Source organism: Lissotriton helveticus, chromosome 6, assembly GCF_964261635.1.
Source record: "Lissotriton helveticus chromosome 6, aLisHel1.1, whole genome shotgun sequence".
In the NCBI taxonomy this organism is placed as follows: Eukaryota; Metazoa; Chordata; class Amphibia; order Caudata; family Salamandridae; genus Lissotriton; species Lissotriton helveticus.
In genome coordinates this window covers 1550865454-1550886034 of record NC_136067.1, presented here as the reverse complement: position 1 = coordinate 1550886034, position 20581 = coordinate 1550865454, and the positions used below count along the sequence as shown (strand labels likewise).

Here is a 20581-nt window from a genome sequence, read left to right as displayed (position 1 = left end):
CTTCAGAAATGTCACAATCTGAAGAAAACTTACCATCCAACAGTAAGACAAGTCTCTTTCCCTCCTGGGTTCAATAGCCTTGTGCATCTTCCTGGTCCACATGCATGTCTCTTCATGTGGCCTCTCCAAGAATGTCTGGAAGATCAATGAGATCAGATCTCCAGAAGATGGGAAGACAGAGTGATACGGACCACTCAAGAGGAACAATGGCTCAAATGGTGGGGCAGGTCAGAGAATCTCCTCAAAGGGGTGGATCTCCACCAAGACATTCCAGCCCGAATCAAAGTGACGGATGCTTCCTTGACAGATTGGGGTTCTTGTTAGAAATGAAGGTCTCTAGTTGGCAGTGGCTTTCACCCTTTTCAAGTAGGAACCCTTTCTTCTAGTCAGGGTAAGGGATTTACACACCCAAGGTAACCCCTTCTCACCCCCTTGGTAGCTTGGCACGGAGCAGTCAGGCCTATCTCGGCTGCAATGTGTAAAATATTTGTACATAACACACACAGTAACACAGTGAAAACACAACAAATGGACACCAAGCCAGTTTAGAAAAAAATAACCTATTTTTATCTGAACAAAACAAGACCAAAATAACAACAATCCAGCACACAATCACTCAAAATACCACGTGTAAAAGGTTTAAGCAATTCTGTCCATAGAATTCTATGGATGTGGTGATTTTACACAAAGTACCTAAAGTGCATCAAAATCCACAAGGAAAAACGTCCGCAGAGGAGGGAAGCGTCGGAAAACATAGTGATGCATCGGTTCCTGAGTCCCTAGGGAAGTGATGCATCAGTTCTGCTCCTCGAAGGAGAAGTGTTGCGTCAGTTCCAGACTATAAGGGGAAGCGATGTGTTGAAATCTAAAATGGTTCTGGTGTGTGGGTGAGACAGTGGAAAACCTGGCACACAGGTGGGATGCATGGAAATCCAGATGCGCTGGAGGTCGATGCAGCGGGGAAAAACAGGCCCTGCATTGATTCTTTTAGCCGTGGTCCAATGATGGGTCAATTCTTTCAGCTGCACAGCTGGGCCTGCATCAGGGTCAGTGCTGTGGTCTTGGACTTCGGAGACAAGGTGTCCTGAAATCGGGTTGCAGCAGTTTCTTTGGCCACAGGCAGACGCTGCGTTGATTTTTTTTGGCCACACCGTGGTGGTGTGTGAAGTTTTCTACCGCATGGCACTGGAATGGCGAAGCATCGATTTTCAAGTCTTTTATAGCTTTTGGCAGTAGGTATCACCTCCAAGGGCCCAGAACTGGAATTGGCACCACTTGGCAGGTTGAACCCCTAGCAGTGGCCTTCAGAAATGCTGCAGGTGAAGTCTTTGATTACCCTATGACTTTTTAACAGATGCGAGCACACATATGCCCTGGGAGAAACTTCTCAAGCAGGATACACAGCAAAGTCCAGTCCTTTTCCTCTCCAGGACAGATGCAGCACCTGCAGGCCAACCCAGCAAAGCAACACACAGCAAAGGAGAAGTATGCTCCTTACAGCTCTTCTTCTAAATAGAGCCTCCTCTTTATCCAGAAGTGTATTAAAAGTCTGGGAATTTAGGTCCAATACTTATACCCCTTTTGGCCTTTGAAGTAGGCATACTTCAAAGGAGAGTCTTGCAGTGCACAGATCCTGCCTTGCCCTGTCTTGGTTCCAGACACACTCCAGGGGGTGGAGACAGCATTGTGAGAGGCCAGGCACAGCCCTATTCGGGTGTATATAACAACTTCTTCCGCCACTCTAGTTCAGGAAGGCGTTTAGCTTGGTGATGGGCAAACGGGATATGCAGGGCACACCTCAAATCCCTTGGTGTGACTGTCTAGAGTGAGTGCACAAACAGGTCTCTGTTAGTCTAAACCAGGTGTTGATTTCACAGGCAGGCAGAGGCACAGGATGGTAAAACAAGAAAATGCTCACTTTCTAAAAGTTTGAAATTGTGTTAGTCCTATTGCTCTAAATAATTTGCTTCTTTAAAAAAAAAAAAGGTGGGTGTAGGCATTTTGTGTTTTGTTAATTGACCTTCTAAAAGTGGCATTTTCAAACACACAATATGAAAACCACCTTCACTAAAAGATGTGTTTTTAAATTCTGAGCTCAGAGAGCCCAAATTCCAAATCTCTACCATTTCCAATTAAAAGTTACACTTGTAGGAGGTCACAAGCCAGCTCCAATGATAGCCAATGGGAAAGGTAGGCCTTGCAATAGTGAAAGACGAAATTGTCAGTATTTCACCATCAGGACATGTAAAACTCACCAGTACATGTTCTATCTTTCACATATACTGCACCCAGCCCATAGGGGTTCCCTTTGGCCCACCTTAGGAGTGCCTTACAAGTAGTAAAAGGGAAGGTTTGGGCCTGGCAAAGAGGTGCAATTGCCAGGTTGACATGGAAGTTTAAAACTGCACTCACATACACTGCAATGACTAGCTTGAGACAAGTTTACAGGACTACTTATGTGAGTGGCACAACCAGTGCTGCAGGCCGACTTGTAGCATTTGATTTACAAGCCCTGGGAACACACTGTGCACTTTACTAGGGACTTACCAGTAAATAAAATATGCCAATCATGGATAGCTAATCAGAATCACTATTTACACAGGTAGCACTTGCCATTTAGCACTGATAAGCAGAGGAAAAGTGCCCAGAGTACAAAAAACAGCAAACACAAAGTCCTGCATAGCATTAAAAATACAGATGGTAGAGGCAAAAAGATTGGGGTAACCACCCCAAGGACGCCAGGCATTACAGTGCTTATATGGACCTTTCACAGATTCGAGGTTCTACCAACTGGGCACACTGGGAATGCACTATGGATCGACTGGTCAGGCAAATTTCATTAAACCTTTCCTCCAATTCCTCTACTGCCAACAATGATCATCAAGTTCTCACACTCAAAAGCAAAAATGATGGTCATCGCTCTGGAGAGGCCTCAACAGTGGTGGTACATGGATCTCCTTCACCTCTCAGAGTGTCCACACTGGAAGCTGGCATGTGGACCGAATCGCCTTCAGAAGTTCAGAGGCCAGATTGAACATCCCAAACTTCCCTCTCTGAACTGGGACTGCATGGCTCTTGAACTTGTAAAATAAGGACACTTAAACCTTCCTCAGAAATGCATGGATGTGCTAAGAGAAGCCAAGAGACCATCTGCTACAGCTTCCTATTTCTTCAAGTGGAAGAGATTCTGCATCTGGTATCCTCAGAACAATGTTAATCCTCTTACTTGTCAGGAAGAGGCTGTTCTTCCATACTTTCTCCATCTCGCTAAAGCGAAATTGCAATTTCCTCTCTATTGGAGGGCATCTCGCAGCAATCACAGCCTATCGGAAATGTCCTTTTTCAGAATGCCTGTTGTAAATGATTTTCTAGAAGGCATTAAGAAGATCTATCTGCCCCTCAGGAAACCTTCTGCTCCAGTGGAGTTAAACATTGTCCTATTTCACCTTATGGGACCCCCCTTCCAACCCATTCATAAGGTTTCTGTCCAACATCTCTCTTGGTAGCCTTCCTTCTTGGTAGCCTTTATTCAGCTCACAGAGTTACAATATAAGGCTTTCCGTTCACATTAACCTTAACACTGTTTTCGAAGGTTAGGCAGGCCTTTTATTGCACCAAGCATTTCTCCGGTGGGCAGGAGCCCTTGTAGACCTGTTTTGAAGGCCCAGGGTCAATCCTGGTGCCTCTGTCACTTTACCCAGCTCCCCAACATTTATTGCCGTGGGCACAGAGAGGCTTCCAGAGAGAACAAAGGGAAAGGAGGGAGAAGGAAGGTAGAGATAAAGCGATCAGAGAAGAGAGAAGAAGAGAGGGGGAGTGGATGGTTGTATGGAAACCATAGATTGCACAAGGAGATGAAGGGAATGGGACTTGTTTGAGCATTTTTGCCAGTCCTGCATTTGTTTTCACAGTCCGGCCCTTTTGGGATCTGGTATATACATTTCAGCGTCAGCCTTCGACCCACAACATGAAAGAGAATGGCAAAAAGCTGGGTAGGACGAAGGAAGTGAAAGATGGGAACAGTGACAAAGGGAGAACACCAGTATAAAAGAACCTGAAAGGGTGTGATAAAAAGAAAGGAGGTATAGGATTGTGGTGGTTTCCCCTCCTCACTGGAGCACCCCGACCACCCCAACATGCCAGGCGATGAGGTCCGGACCAGAAGCGGACTAGATGATCTAGACAGCCAAACCGGACCTTCCTTGCGGGCAGCAGCAGACCCCAGGGCGAGGCTGGGGAAGCCCTTTTTGAATCGTTAACCAGAACCGCCAGGAGGGCAACGCAAGGAGAGACCAAGGACGTGGACAAGGAAGAAGACAAGAGGAATCCCTGCATCCAGGTCGGCCAGACGGTAGAGAAACCGCAACCCGGGAACCCGACCCAGCGCGAGGAGGAAGGCTGTGAAGTTGTCCACTCCAGGAGCAACCTCGAGTCCGGCACTCCAACATGGGAAACGGAGGCTGTGACTCCCTTCCCCGCGGACAAGGAGGGCCGTGGGTTCAGGCAAGTGTCGGGTTGGTTTTAATTCGGGGTTGGTGGGCAGGAATACGGGGCACCGCACTGTAAAGCACCTTAACTCTTCCCACACTTAGGCACCTCACGATAGGAACGGGTGGTGTTAGCACTCTTACCCTATGTACAAAGCTAGGAGGGAGGACTGACTTCTTGTTTTCCTTTCCCCTTTTTCCAGTTCCCACACAAGGAGACGGACGGAGCCCTTCTACAAGACGGCCAGACCAGGAACAATCCCGGAAGGACTGACCTAGGACTCCGCCTGCCCCACCGTTCCAAAAACTTTGTTTCCCTTTTCGGTTTTCTCTTATAACTCCGAACCCTGACCTCCCGGAACGCTGTAAAAGAGACACCCAGAGATACTATTGGGTCAGAGCTAAGTTACAGACTGAACAAATAAACATACCCCGTTGCACTCATACCTGAAGTCAGTCCTGTGACTTACTGGAGGGGGAGGGACAACGAGCTCCCGGCGCGGTTAATCGCCCACAAGGATGTTGGAAGAAACTTTCATGAGGTGGAATCAAAACCAGCCATGGGATGGTTTGAGGTCCCTGTCGCCACTGACTTAAATGTGGTTACATTTCTCATATGGATGCAGAAGAAAGCATGAATAAAAATATAGAGCTGTGTCTGTTTGCAAAGTGCTAAAGTAACTAGAACATGTGCCCCACTTACAAATGTGCAGTTATTTTTGTACTTGAACTAAATGTAGTGCACAAGTAACACACATGGCAGGCGAACATCGTTCAGTTTTGAAAAACTGCTTTTAGTATGAGTCTCTAAGGTAAAAATTGGTTTACTGCAGTAGCATATTGTTTTATTTAAATACATACTCCTTCCTTGGCATACCTGAAAATCCACATGAAACGGGAGGTAGACCATGATATAACATTGGTAGAGCGTTGTAACATGGGGCTGAATTCCTGCTATTAAGGGGCTAGCGAAAGGTAAGACAACGTGCACTGATAGACTCACTGTGAAGTTTTATGCCGCCTATATTGACAACCTTTCTTCCCCTTTTATCCCTCCGCTATCCTTCTCACTCCAAATAACGGACTAATATCCACCACTGAAATCACTTCATATTTCACCATATTAATTCACCACTAATCCTTTATGGGCTTCCTGAATAGTGTGCATCAACACCCCATCAGGGGTAACAAGCGCTATATAAATACAAACCTTTTTCCTCCTCTATCCTTCTGCTATCATTCCAAATCCAAATAACTGACTAACCTATCCACCACTTAAAATGTACTTGCATGTTTCACTATACTAATTCAACACTAATCCTCTATGGGTCCCGGAGTAGCGTGCTACTCGCCGAAAAAGTGCTTTGACGCCTCGTCAGGGAAGCGCTATATAAATGCAATATACAATACTGTTCAACCACTGCCACTTTGCCGACATGTGTTGTTCTAGGGCCGCACAGATCTCCGGATTTTCAGAAATCATTATCCCAAAGAGTATTGAACATTTAAGGTATTTTACTAATGTAATTTACACGCATATTTCCACGTCTGAGGAGCTGATCTTATGAATGAGTGAAAATGACTTTTTAATACAAAGGGTACACTTGTTTGTTGTATTCAAAAAGTACAGTTTTTTCAACAAGTATAATAACTGTTCTGTCTCCACGCCTTCATTTTCTAAAAGAAGGCCCTGGCAATACACGAGCAGCCACGTGCACGTGCAACCAGCAAATAATGTGAGAGGTCCTGGTCCAAGGTTTTATAATTTGGCGCCTGTGGTAAAGGCCTCTCGATGGCGTTACAATAACTAACTCCAGAGAGACGCTAACGAGGGCTGCTCGAGCACGTTGTCCGTCAGGTGTGTGTCGCTTTGGTCTTAGCCCCTGTCTCTTGTTTTTACAGAAAGGCTCGTCGAGCCGTACAGCGAGCGCCGAGCTACAGGCCGACTTTCAACAGAAGAAAGGCTCGTCGAGCCGTACAGCGAGCGCCGAGCTACAGGCCGACTTTCAACAGAAGAAGGGCTCGTCGAGCAGAACAGCGAGCCCCGAGGTGCAAGCCGACTTACTACAGAGAGGCACGTTGAGCAGAACAGCGAGCGCCGAGCTGCAAGACAGGTTTCCTCAGAGAGGCTCGCCGAGCAGCACAGCGAGCGCCGAGCCGCGAGCCTCTGACGTCATCCCAGGTGCGGACCTGCAGCCCCCGGGGACACCTGCACGCGCCACCGTGAATAAGAAAGACGTCTTCCGGTCCGTCTACAAAGGAGAGCTAAGTGCTTTCTGTATTCAGCTGTTCTGCATTGACGAAGAGCATGAAACCAGGCAAGTTTAGCCCTGTAACGGTTATGTTTCTCGTCAAGATTATCGCATTAAACACTAACGCCGTATGTCCATTTTACATCTACTGCGACAATTAAGAAAAATAATTAGATGGCTGCATATATGGTTCTTTTATTACACTGACATTTATAGACGCATGGTACTGGTAAATGGTGACGAAGAGCAGGAGGTCTTTAAGCAGCACAGCTAATGCAAATTGGCCACCGGTTTTTAGCAAAGCCACTCTTTTATTTTGTGCTGAAGCGCACGTCGTGATTGCACGAGTGAAGCAAAAGGCAAACTGGTCAATTATAGAAATGTACAAGAGTCCCTGAATTTACCAAAAGATTGGGAGAGAGCACATCCACAAATTAATGCAAAGGGAAGAAATCACTACCCCTTAAATGCCATAACCACACGTATAATAATTCACAATAGTAGAGGAAAATGAGATCAAAAACAAATTAAAATGGTATATAGAAAATCGTACAATTTATTCAAAAGATTATACATTCATAAAAACTTCTTTGTGCCATATAAAACAGTTAAAAATGTGTAAATACACATAGAGAATAAAATAAAAGGTTGTAAACAAAGTTGTCTGCGCAGCGTTTCGGTATTATGATGCGACCTTCATCAGGACAAGGTTCTAGTTTAAAAAGAAACATTCAATTAGATACATTCCCTGTTTTTTTCTTTTTTGCAGAGTACATCAGTAACATTGATTGGAAAAACAATTTAAGACAGTATATGGATTTTGATGACACAGTTACATCCTCTTTTTATTTATTATACCCTTGGTATGGACTTGGGAATACAAGAGGGGGAAAATTGTGTTGTGTGGGGGGGGGGTTTATTCCCCCAAAAAACTCTCCCTAAGGGTTTAGCATTATTCTAAGGGATTTTGACAAAAACCACATATTTATTAAATTGATTGTACCTTGTATATGGAATGAATCAATAATCGATCCTTATTGTGCAATTAGAGGATTCTTCCTTGATATTGTAGGTCACCTTCTTATAAAATGGTGTAGTGTCTCTGGTTGGTAGAACACATCTAAATGGTTAATTAAACATTGAACTGCAAAGTTGGGGACACCATCTTGCCGCCTCCAAACGCACTGCGGTATGCCAGCATTAGGCGATAATGTGGACTTTCCATTTTCATCCATGTAATCCATTTAAGCCGTATTCTCCACTTTAAACTATCATGTTCTTCTTTTCTTAATCACGAATCCACACACCGAATGGTATGCCTTTTTTCCAAACTTCTAATATGTAAACAGTGCCCATCCAGACCTCATGCAAAATACGAATAATGCAGGGTTCATCACAAACAGCTTTATTTGTCAAAATCCCAATGCATTTCGGGCATTGAAGCGCCCTTCGTCAGGGGTCACTATAAACAATAATAAAAACCAACAATTAGCCATTGCTATTTTAAACAGGAACTCGCGTAATTCATTAAGTTAATCCACACAATCGCGCGTTCAGGTAAAATAGTGTAAAGTGCACATTATTCTTCATTTATTTACCCAACATGCAAAAATATCTTTAGCGGTATATTTATCTCAGTTTTTCCTCTGCGCCAATCTCTTCGTCCGAGTATGTTAATACCCTCCTTCCCGTTACCATTCCTCACTTTTCATCCCATTTAACTTAAGCGCTCCCCTTTCTTCACCCGATCTTAAAACCCATTACGGAAACCAACAAAATTCCTCCCATACCTGCAGTGATGAAAAGCCTTTCAACTTCCTCCTTGTACAAAATCCACTCGTTCTCGCTTTTCCCCTCCCCCTTATCAACGTGCTTTTCCCCCTGGCTCTCTCCCAATTGGCCCAGTGCTCTACGTTTCCCGCCATTATATCTGCAAGTTAATTCAATAACCTTCATTACCCATACTGCCATATACCAGTATCCCCGTAACATGCAATCGTACTTTAATACAATTGTTGGTGATAAACAGTTCGACCTCATAAGACGCTCAAATAGTCTGTTTTCTGATACTTCCATCAGATGTTTATGATGAACCACAATGTTTCACTAGTGTTGTGGATTCATTTGAATGCATCTATGTTTCCATTTTATTAACCATTTTAAACAGTGGGTGCTCTCCCCCAATTGGGCACATATTACAACAATCATGTGGGTGGGGATGCACACCTTGTTACTCCCCACTACCTGTGCATCCCCACCCCGATGATTGTTGTTGCAATTAAACATTGAAACACGTTGTAGTCAGGCGCACAACACCCATTGGGCTCACGGTGCTTCAGCCCCCCCCCGTCATGTGTGTCAGCCCGGGCTGACACGTCTTTGCGGGCTGGCGAGCATGTAATTGCAGCCGCACCCGAGTACTTAACAGGTTTTTAAAAAGACCATTAATTGTAAATGAGGCTTTTGTTGTGTTCACCCATTCTTACAGCCACTCTGTCTGTGGTTGGAAGAATTACCCCCCCACCCCGAAATATTTTTCAGCCCCCCCCCCCGAAATTTGGCTCTAGTTGCCCGCCTGGTTGTAGTACATTGGTCGCATTTCCAGAGTCTTGCATGTCTGCATGCAGGATATTGCTTTCCCTCAACTGACACTCAGTTATAGCGTTTTTCATAAGCAAACTTGAAATAGTGAAAGTTTCTTCAAAACTTTACAAACTACGCAAAGATTCCAAAAGTTATACCTTTTAAATGCAAGAAAAAAAATCTCAAGAACGCTTCTCTAGTTCTTTTCTCGAAGGGCTGCGGAAATCCAGATTCTTGCCCGAACCTGGGTTGTGGAATTTGCTGCAGATAAAACCTGTTAAATTAGTGTGGGCAAGAAAATGCAACATCCCTAGATTGGCACCATAGAAGAACGTAGAACGCACGTTGTATTAACACGTTATCCCCCGTTCCAATATGATGATCTTGGAATGATTCAGTTCATAGTACACTCAGTAAATACTGCATCTCATGCTATCGCTATTTACAGATTGTGATATTACAGTTAACTTTTTAGATAAAGTTACTCTTCTAGTAATTTATTATAATCGTCAGTATTCCACTATCCCTTCCTTTTTTCTGTGTTTATGTAACTATTAGGTATGTCCGCTTCCCCCAGTGACTCGAGCAAAAAGAAATAAGTACCAGTTCGCCACTTACAAGCCCAACTCCTACCTTAAGTGACCCAAGTACAGGCATCACCCACACGTATAGCTCTTGTAACCAAACATACAGCCTTATTCATCAACGGGCCGTTTTGCGAGCCCCTAATAGCGATTCATAGCGAATCGCTATTAAGGACTCGCAAAACGGTATTCATGTAGGAATTGCTAAATAAATAGCGATTCCTACACATTCCTTATTTGCGAGTAGCAAATTGCTAATCGCAAATAAGGAATAACTCCCCATTCATTCCTATGGGCCAAAAGGCCCATAGGAATGAATGGGGAGTATTCCTTATTTGCGATTAGCAATTAGCTAATCGCAAATAAGATAGCGATTGAAAGGGTGCCAGGGGTGTCCAAAGGACACCTTGTAGCACCCCTTAAATGCAAATTGAAACAGGTGTTGCGCACACACATGTCCAAAGGACATGTGTGTGTGCAACATGCAACTTAGAAAAATGCTTTTAAAAGCATTTTTCTAAGTTTTTGCTATTTACCGAGAGGTCTGACCTCTCGGTAAATAGCGGCCCAAAATTGCATTTTCGCAATTTTAAAATGCTTCATGAATTGCATTTAAGGAATCTCAAATAGAGATTCCTTAAATTCAATTCTTCGCAAATGTGCGATTTCTTAAATAGCGAATTTTGCATTTAGGATGATGAATCCCAAATGCAAAAATTGCACTCGCAAAAGGCAAGATTCTGAGAATCTTGCCCTTTGCGAGTGCAATTTAGCTTGATGAATCAGGCGGTAAATCGCTATGAACAATGAAGAACACAGGATAGGGTGGTTGTAAAACTTGGGGCAGCACCTGAAATCTACAGATGTCTGCTTTCATCATTACTTTAGAGTCAACTCTCTAGGGACCCAGCCTAACCGTGTATCGAAACATGTTTCCTGTGACCTCAAACACAAGTCGCAGAATGATCCGGGCACCCACAGACATCTGCTTTCAGTCCACTTCAACATTCGAACATTCCAGGTAGCCCGACTTATAGAAGAGGTTAGTAATTTCCTCTCTGCGCATAGGATGGAGCCTAACTTTCTGCTACCATGAACTACAAGTCTTCAAGCGCAGATAAAACATATTTCAAAGAAGACATGGGCAAAGTACACATCGAGGCATTTTCTGTATATTTGCAGAGTTCAATTGAGGAATAACTTATTCCAAGTAAAAAGAAATGAGACGCAAGTTCTGACCAGTTCCTCACATATTTCCTGCCCAGTAAAGTGATTTTTCTCTGTGGCCTTTTTATCATATCTTGAACTTTTGTTAAGCCACTTATGGCATATTTTACCCGATGGTCTGAGTATAAGCTGATGGTAGAATGCAGACAAGTAATTATTTTTCAGAATGCCTGTCTGGATGGGCAAAATAAAATGTATGAAATTGCTCTGCTGCCCTTGAGAGGACGGAGGAGGTTAGCCTAGGTTCACCATCTTCGAAGTATGGCGTAATAGACATTTCTTTTAGTAAGGGTTGTCAGTAGTGTTTTTAGCTAAACATTTTTTTCTATAATAATTTTAAATGTCAGTAGTTTTTTTTAATAGTGTCAATAAATGGGTTGATCGTATGTGTGTTTCAACCATTTTGAAAGCTTAGAAGAGCACAGCCACTGAAACCTCCTTCACCACCCCAGGACGTGGCCCAAAAAATAAAATAAACCAACTGGGTAATAACTGCCCAGCAAATGATATTGGTGATCTGATTGTTAAGCAGGACAACATTTTGGTGTGGGGATACCTTCCTTAAAGAAAGTGTCAAATAAGAAGCAAAGAAAGCTAGTGAAACATCCAAAGAAAGGAAACACCCATGAATGAATTAATAAATCTTTATTCGATTATGCTGTAAAAGGTGAGGCAGATTTCAATCGATAAATACCCAAGTATTGCCCGGCGTTAATCGCCTCTCATACCACTCGAAATTATCAAACAAAGAGGCAGGCGCTGGAGACTGGAAGGCAGGAAACAGAGGTTTATTCCGACGGAGCAGAACACGTCAAATCAGACAACAGGGTATCTTCTCGAGGTGCTCTAACCGCATCTCTGAGGCCTGGCCTCTTATACACAAGTTTATGACTTTATTGCATGAAACACATTCCTGTAAATGCTTTGAAGTATGGAAGACATCCCTGAAATCCCCGCTTCATGCCCGTTCCCACACACATTGACAGTAGAAGTCCCCACCCCGGTCTCAGCAGGTGATAACTGTAGCGCAGCTGGATATTCCGTTGATTCCCGGAATGTGTGCGGCTGATCGGATCTCATGGGGTGGGAGGGGGTTTCGATTAGTCTTAGATCCATTGAAGAGGGGCAGCTGCCTACTGTATGGGCAATAAACTGCATCCGCAGGGCTAGGTGACGGCCTAGGATCAGGCTGGACAATCGAGCACAGAGGATGGGGGTCCATCAAAGGATGTGTGCATCAAAGGGACGGAGGGAGGTGTTGGCCGGGTACGGGATGTGGATTCGAGGCAGGGTCGCGCTGAAAGAGGTGGTTTATGGCCCGAGCGTGTGAGAGCGGGGGCTGTCAATGCGCGGGGGATGTTTGCGAGGTCGAGAGAGAGAGAGAGAGAGACGCGCTGGCTATCGGCAGTGGGCAGAGAGGCCATGGCAATCAAAATGGTTGCCGCTTACGCGCACATATGAGCCTGAAAGGAACAAGATGGCGCCGATAGTGTTTAAGTCGCAATCTAGATTTTAACAGTCCTCCCTTTTCAACATATCTAGCCAGCTTGTCAGTCTATGTCTATCCCCATCATGTTACGGATCTCTACATCATACAATGCTTTAATGCGTTCAGTTTCAAAGTCCAGAGTCTTAGGGCAGATGCAGTTGGCACAAAGTGAACACAGAGGTGGCAAGCATTGAATACCCAGGCAGAATCCACATATCACAATAATCGGTATCAAGATGATCATGAACAACCTCCACCCCCAGCCTTTTACAGTATTCCAAAACCAACTCCCAAGTGACCATTCTTCTTGTTCCTGGTGAACTTCTGAGGAGAGTCTATGGAGATGTTCAATAGCCTTGTAGACTGAGGGCGAATTGTCTGGTATGAAGGTGCAGCAGCTGGACCCGATGATACGGCATGCTCCTCCACGATCCGCTAGAACCACATCCAAAACAAGGCGGTTCTGAAGGGCCACCAGGCGGACCGCCTGAAGCTCGGCTGTATTGTTTGTGAGGATGCCAGCTGTGATGTTCATTGTCGTTTCGACTGCCTGGGTCAAATGTCGGATGGCACGGCTGTTCGCCATCGGACCCCAGAGTGGAACAAGTCCCTTTATTGCATCCAGGAATTGTGCTCCGGTGGAGTCGGCTTGTTCAATGTCTCTCGCTCGCTTTTGTCGGTGATGGTTTGCTAGAGCCACATAGGTGGGAGGAAGGACGAAGGCAATGTAGCAGGTACCTCTCCAACCCTTTGGGAGCCAAGTGTAGGCTTTTGTACCACAGACAAAGTATATGTTCGGAGAGGTGACGAAAGAGGGTGGATCAGTTGAGTCCAAAGTTCTAGTGATGCGGCAAGTGCTGTGGCCCACCAACTTCGTGCCGAGACCTTCGATGCATACAAGGCCCGAGATGTTGATGACAGACAGGGCTACAGTCAGGGTGGCAGCTGCTCGTTTTTGGAGGTAAGAGAAGGTGGGTCTGGCTGGGTTGTTGAACACCTGCATTTCAATTCGTTCTTCGGCCGGAATGTCCATGTGAACTGAGACATTGGTTGTCAGCGGGCAGAAGGGAGCAGCAGTTCTTCCTGTTTTGTTCAGCCAGACTCCATGATAAAAGTGCGACATGGTTTTTCCAGAGGTGGCATTATCCCTGTAACTCTCTTGCAAGAGGATCAGCCAAGCAAGGCAGGAACCATGGACAGAGAAAGGTGAAGGGATGAAGGGGATGGAATGTCCAGTGGCATGTGGCAACAGTCCACAGATCCAGCAATTTGTGGCATTGGCGGCAAGGTTGTGCTGGTGTAGCAACTGCACGAAAGAGTTGTTCCAAAACTCCTTCCGTCTCTCTCGGAGTTGAGGTGAAAGAGAGATCAGATGGTGTTCTTTCATGGTGGTAGGCTGTGCAGTGGTTAGAAATACCTCACGAGCTGGTGCACTTTCTTCCACGATCCAGAGGGTGGTCACGAGGAGGAGGCAAAAGAGAAGGGTGATAAAGAGTGCAATAGTCTTTGAGCTGTGTAACCTGTCAGTCTTTGGGTTTCTTTAGTGGGTCTTCGGATATCCGGTTGCTTCCATCATCTTCGTATCGGGCGCTTCCATCATCTTCGTATCGGGCGCTTCCATCATTTTCAAGGGGCTCGGTAGCGGGCAGAACCACAAACTTCGTTTGGCTTCTCTCCTGGCAACCTTAGTAGTGTTAGGCCACCGGTCTGAGAATCGTAACTTAGTCAGTGGTCTGCTTAGCCGAAGCTCCCTCCTTTCGTCGCAGGTTATACCGTTCTCTGGATGGCACAGTGGGATCGGGAAATTCTGCCAATTCAAGTGTCTCTGTGTCAGGGTAATAGCTCAAGGATGGTCAGTCTTTGTTCAGGAGCTCTTCTTGGGTAGCCACGTCTTCGGTCGTCGTCAGCGTTGAGGAGATTTTCTTGCAGTGGTGTGCGTGCAGCCAGTTTCGTTTCCCTTCCACTCGAAGAGCTGTTCGGGTGGTGATCAAGACTTGCCAGGGGCCCGTCCACCGAGGTTCCAGACTCTTTGCTCGCTGGAAATTCCGGATCAAGACAAAATCACCTGGTTGGATCTCGTGCCCGAGGCCCCTGGAAGTGTCGGGGATGGCCTGCAGCACCTGTTGATGGATAATAGACAGTGTCTTGGTCAAATTGTACAGATAGTCAGACATAAGGACGTCCGGGACGTCATGAAAGGATGTCGGTTTTGGTGCAGACCAGATGCTCATAGGCCTGCCAAAAACGACCTCGTAAGGGGTCAAGTGGTGTTTGGTGGGAGTGGAACGCATTGACAGCAATGCCAAAGGGAGAGCGTCTGACCATTTCAGTCTTGTGGTGGCCACTATCTTTGCTAGTTTGAGCTTCAGCGTGGCATTATGTCGCTCAACCAGCCCAGCAGATTGGGGGTGGAAGACTGCGTGGAACTTTGGCTTTACACCCAACCCCTTCAAGATGAGCTGGATAACCTCGGCTACGAAGTGGGGGCCATTGTCGCTCCACAAAATTCGACAAAGGCCATAGCGAGGAAAGAATTCCTTCAGTAAGACCTTCGCAGTAGCAATGGCAGTGTTGTCGCGAGTTGGATAGGCTTCCACCCACTTGCTAAATGCGCACACGACAACAAGCACATACTTTAGGCCTTGGCATCTCTCTAGCTGGATGTAGTCCATCTGCAGGACTTCGAATGGATGGTTGGGGACCCCAAACCCTCCCCGTGGTACGACAGTTCCTTTCCCAGGGTTGTGTTGCAGGCATATCAGACATTGTTGAACTAGGCGTTTGGCTGAGTCTGTAATCCTGTCATTGTGCCGAACTTTGGAGACAAGTTCGGCCATAGGGGCAGATCCTATGTGTGCAGGGGAGTGTGCCATGGTCAGTATGGGGATCAAGTATGAATTGGGTAGCAACCATTTGTTCGTGTCTTTTGTCCGCCAGCAGCCTTCATCGTCTTTCAGTCCCACCCGTGCCCATTCAGTTAGTTCGTGGGATGAGCTCGCCATCTGGATGTTCCTAATAGTTTCCCTAGCGTCCTTCCATTTTTCTGTTTGTGACCTGGTCACATACATGCGTGTCATTGCCCTATTCTCAGCTGTGGTCCGGGCAGTGATGTCGGCCAGTGCATTCCCCTGCCCAATGATGTCCGTAACCTTTTTGTGTGCCTGGCATTTAATTACAGCAAGTTGTTTGGGGAGGAGGACTGCTTCAGTCAGAGCGGAGACTAGATCTCCATGTAGGATGGGTGTGCCGTGTGAGGTCAGGAATCCCCTCTCCTTCCACAAGAGCCCAAAATGATGAACCACCCCGAAGGCATACTGGCTGTCTGTGTAAATATTCGCTATGGTCCCGGCTGCTAGGATACATGCTCGTGTGAGGGCGATCAGTTCCGCTGCCTGTGCAGATCGTTGTGTGATGCGGGCCGTCTCAACTATAGTTCGGGCTGTGGTAACTGCATAAGCGGCTGAGGTAGTGCCATCGGGGAGTTTGATACAAGAGCCATCTACCCATAGCTCTCCGTCAGGATCTGGAAAAGCAGTGTCTCAGAGATCAACTCTGCTCCTGGTCTGTTCGTCCGTGAGGGTCACACAGTCATGTATCGGGGGCACATTGGGGTCGTTCTCAGGTAGGGGCATCAAGGTGGCTGGATTCAGTGTGGTGCATCTTTTCAGAGTGATATGGGGTGCAAGCAGAGTCAGTTCGTACCCAGTCAGTCGTGCACTAGTCAGGTGTTGCGTCTTAGTCTGGTTTAGGAGGGTGTCAACCGCATGGGGCACTAACACCGTAAGGGAATTCGAGAGTACGATCCCCTCACTCTGTCGGATAGAGATAGCAGCGGCAGCTACAGCTCGAAGGCAGGCAGGCAAAGCTCTGGCTACGGGGTCAAGAGTGGCAGAGAAGTAGGCACATGGGCGTTGCTTGGGGCCAATGGACTGAGTCAGGACAGACAAAGCGCACCCCTCCCTTTCGTGAGTGTAGAGGGAGAAGGGCTTTGTGTAATCGGGGGTTCTTAAGACTGGTGCGGAACAAAGGGCGTCTCGTAGTTCTTTGAAGGAGGATTGGCACTCGGGGGTCCAAGGGAGCGGGAAGGGGACATCTTTAGTCAGCAGGGAAAGTAGTGGCTTCACAATGAGGCTGAAATTTGGTAACCACTGTCGACAGAAGGAGGTGAGGCCTACTAGGGAGCGGACTTGCTTCTGTGTCTTAGGGACAGGGGTGTCCAGGATGGTCTGAATTCGGTCTGGCGTAAGCTTCCTCCCGTCTTTGGACAAGAGATGGCCTAGGTAAGTGACCTGGGGTTGGCAAAATTGCAACTTCTTTTTGGAGACCTTGTGGCCATTCTCCGCGAGGAAGTGCAGGAGTTGGATGGTGGCAGTGACTGCAAGTGAAGTGGTGCCAGCCGCCAAAAGGATATCATCGACGTACTGTATCAACACCACTCCGTCCGGTAACTAGACTGCGTCAAGCTGTCTCTTGAGGGCCTGGCTGTAGATGCTAGGACTTTCAGTGTAGCCTAGGGGTGCTCTACAAAATCTATATGAGCGGGATTTTAAGGTGAAGCCAAAAAGGTAGCGGCTGTCTGGGTGGATAGGGATGGAGAAGAAGGCGTTCTTGAGGTCGATTACCGTGAAGGTGGTAGCAGTGGAAGGAATCAGAGTCAGAATGGTGGTGATGTCTGAGACTACGGGGTACTGGGGTACAACTACTTTGTTGACCTCTCGTAGGTCGATGATGAAGCGGTACGCCTTTTCATCTCCCTCACCCTGCTTCTTTACAATAGGTAGGATAGGGGTGTTGCAAACATTGCTAACTACTTCCTCTACCACTCCTGCATCTATCAGGGACTGGATGATCTCTACCAATGCCTTCTCGCCCTCGGGCGATATCCGTTATTGTGGAAGTTTCGGGAGCACTGCGTCCTGTCGAACAGTTATGTGTACCGGGTCTATCATCATGCGTCCTACGTCCGAGTCAGTCTTTGCCCATAGGTACAGAGGTAGAGTGTCGAGTAGGGACAAATCAGCGTCAGTGATGGAAAACATGCGTGAAGTGGGACAGGATCTGAGCATAGTCGGGTTGTCGTACAGAATGACTCGAACCCCATCTTGCGAACACCTAATAGTAGCTCGGAAATGCTTCAATAAGTCAAGTCCCATAATAGCATCAGGGGTGTTGGATGAAAGTAAGAACGTGGTGTCAGTGGTGTTATTTTCCAAGTCAAAGGAGGTCTTTGCGGACAAGGGGTTAGTGGAGGGCATTCCATCAAAACCTATCGATGTTACATGTGAGCCAGACAAGGGTGCCCTCGGAATCAGTCGTTTAGATAACGCGCTGCGTGTTGCGCCAGTGTCTACCAAAAATGGAGACTTCGTACCCAGGACCTTAGCGGTGACATAAGGACCTTGCTGGTCAACATGGAGCTCGACTGGATCCCTCCCTTGCCCTTGGCGGTCCTATGCGAAGTCGCGGGCATTGTCGTAGTCAGACTGTTGGTACTGGTTCTGTCGGGGACGGTCAAACGTATTCGGTCTGCCTGATCTGTCATTGTTGGTGTCGTTTGTGTTCCCTCGTCCCTGTCCTCTATTTCTTGGCTCGCTTGCTACGTCTCTCGTGTCCCTATTTTTGATTGCTTCTAGCCGAACCGGACACTGGGATTTCCAATGACCAAATCCTTTGCAGAACGCACACTGGTTCTCGTCAATGTCTGTCCGTGGGGTGTAGGGTGCGGGTGTACGGTCTCTAGGGGGTGGATTTCTAGGAGCATTCGATTGGTAGCTTCCTTTGTACTGTTCTCTTCCACTGGTCACCCCTTGCAACTGAGCAATCATCACCCTTTCCTTCAAGTCCTTTTTCTTTTTCTCAGTCACCCTATCGTTCTCATTCTTTTGATGCTCATAGTACTGGGCCATCTGAAGGATAGCCGCGGGTTTGGAGGCTGCCCAACTACTCTCGCTAGTCTGTAGTTTCTGTGAGACCTCCTGTGTCAGACCTGTGACGTAATTCTGGACAAACAGATGATGTCCGGTTGCAGTGGTCATGTCCTGGCCGCTGTAATCGGAGAACACCGTTTCAAAGCGGGAGAAGTATTCTGATACGTCTTCCTGGGGTTTCTGGCGGCAGGCCGTTACTATCGACCAATCCACTTTCTTTTCTGGGATCAGGGTTTTCAATTTTTGGACGATCTTGTCTGGGAGGTCTAGAATGGATTTTAAAGGTTTCTGCCAAGGCTCTCGTTGCCTATCTATGCCATCGAGTTGCGACCAGGTATGTCCGAACAGCTCAAGGTGGTCGACTTTCCGGATTTGCTTCTACACATCAGCTGGCAGACATAGCCCGAACAACAAATCGATGTCCGCTAGGGTCATAATCGTCGAACCCAAGGCTGTGCCTAATTCAGTATAAAAGGCGGTGGGGTTCTTTCGTAAATCAGGCAAGGATTTTCGGAACGTCAAAATGTCTTGCCGATCCCATGGTTGGTAGACCCAGTTGTAAACAACTCTCCCTCTTGCATGGTGGTTAATGTCGTCATGTGTTCCCTGTCCTCTTGGGGGAACCCAGTAGGGAGCGGCCTCCTTTATAGGCATCACAGTATTAGCTTTTTCGGTTTGGGGTTCGGCCGCTACAGGAGTCGCAGCGCTAGTTTCTGGTCTCTGTTCAGTGAGGTGGCGGAGACTTCAAGCGTACGCGTGAAAAGGTTCACCACATCACACTCGCCTTCATCCCCAATGTCAACTTTCCTACAGAGGGTCGTTAACCTCTCAGGACCTTTATCTTGGTACCGATCCTCATAGGCATTGAGGGTGTGATAGCAAAATCGCACAACAAAGTGTCGTCTGTGGCTATTGGCATACGAATTGTACATATCTGTTACATATTCCTCGCTCTCTTTTCGTTCCACCAGTGTCTTCACTATCTTATCGATTCCTACTCGTTCATCTTTGCTCAATCGGTTCATTCTAGTGGAATCTTTCCTTCTAGTCTCAGGGTCATCTAGCGCTACTGCTTGTGCTGTGTTGAGTACAAGGGGTTCGTCCGGCGCGGAGGCCGTGAGGACCGAGGTCTTGGCACTATTCTCACCCGTACTTGGGGGCTGCGGGTGTTGTACTAAGGTTTGGGAAGGGGCGTATGGGGGAGGCATGTAGATGATTGGGGGACCTAGCAATAAATCATCGTTCGCTCGTTGTTTCGAGGGTAACTCAGGATAGAGCATAGAGGGTGTTCTGACGGGACACTGGCCTGATGTTTCGGACTCTTGCTTCTGTTTGGCTTTCTCCCTCTCCTTTATCCTCCAACTTTCTAGCAGCTAGGTGAGCTGCTTTTCGTAGCTCTTTCTCTAATCTGACTTTGTTTCTCTTTTTCCGTTGTTCTGCTTCTTTGCGCCACATGCCGAGGCTGTCGAGCATAGTGGGCGTTGCCTTATTGTTACGAAGGGCTGTTTCCAGTACGTTTATTTTATTATCGTCAAAGGATCCTATCAGTGGCCACTGACTTTCCTGATCCTTCCTTGTATATTTATGCCATAGTTTACTATAAGCTATGGCGACTAGTCCGTATTTAGTGAACATGTCCTTATTAGGGGTGCCTTCCAGTGGAGCTGGATGGTTCATCTCTAATAGGCGGTCCGGGTTGAACCAACTACTATTCAGTGGGGAGAAGATAGGCATGACAGATTACAGAGGGGGAGAAAGGTCCGCACTACCTATCTTATCACTACTTGCAAAGACTAGACAGAATATTTCTATTCTACGTTATTTGCAAACAGAGAATACCTCAAAAAGAACCAGCTTCGAACAACCAATGTTCGAACAATCAATCAGTCAGTGGGGAGAAAAATAGGCACGACAGATTGCAGCAGGGGACAAAAGTCCGCGTTACCTACCCTTCACTATCTGCAAAGGAAGAGAGAATATTCCTATTCTTCCCCGTTTGCAGACAGAGAATATCTCAAAAACAATTCAGAGA

At 46.7% G+C, this 20581-nt stretch overlaps 1 protein-coding gene across 5 annotated transcripts in view; it reads left to right on the top strand.

The window, feature by feature from the left end:
- CFAP61 (cilia and flagella associated protein 61) overlaps positions 1 to 20581 on the top strand; it is a 2132686-nt gene that overhangs the window by 530489 nt on the left and 1581616 nt on the right. For all 5 annotated transcript variants that reach the window (XM_078649333.1, XM_078649336.1, XM_078649335.1 and 2 more), the window contains exon 11: positions 6390 to 6805. In XM_078649333.1, coding sequence (XP_078505459.1) covers positions 6390 to 6805 — 416 coding nt within the window. The remainder of the gene's footprint in view (positions 1 to 6389; positions 6806 to 20581) is intronic.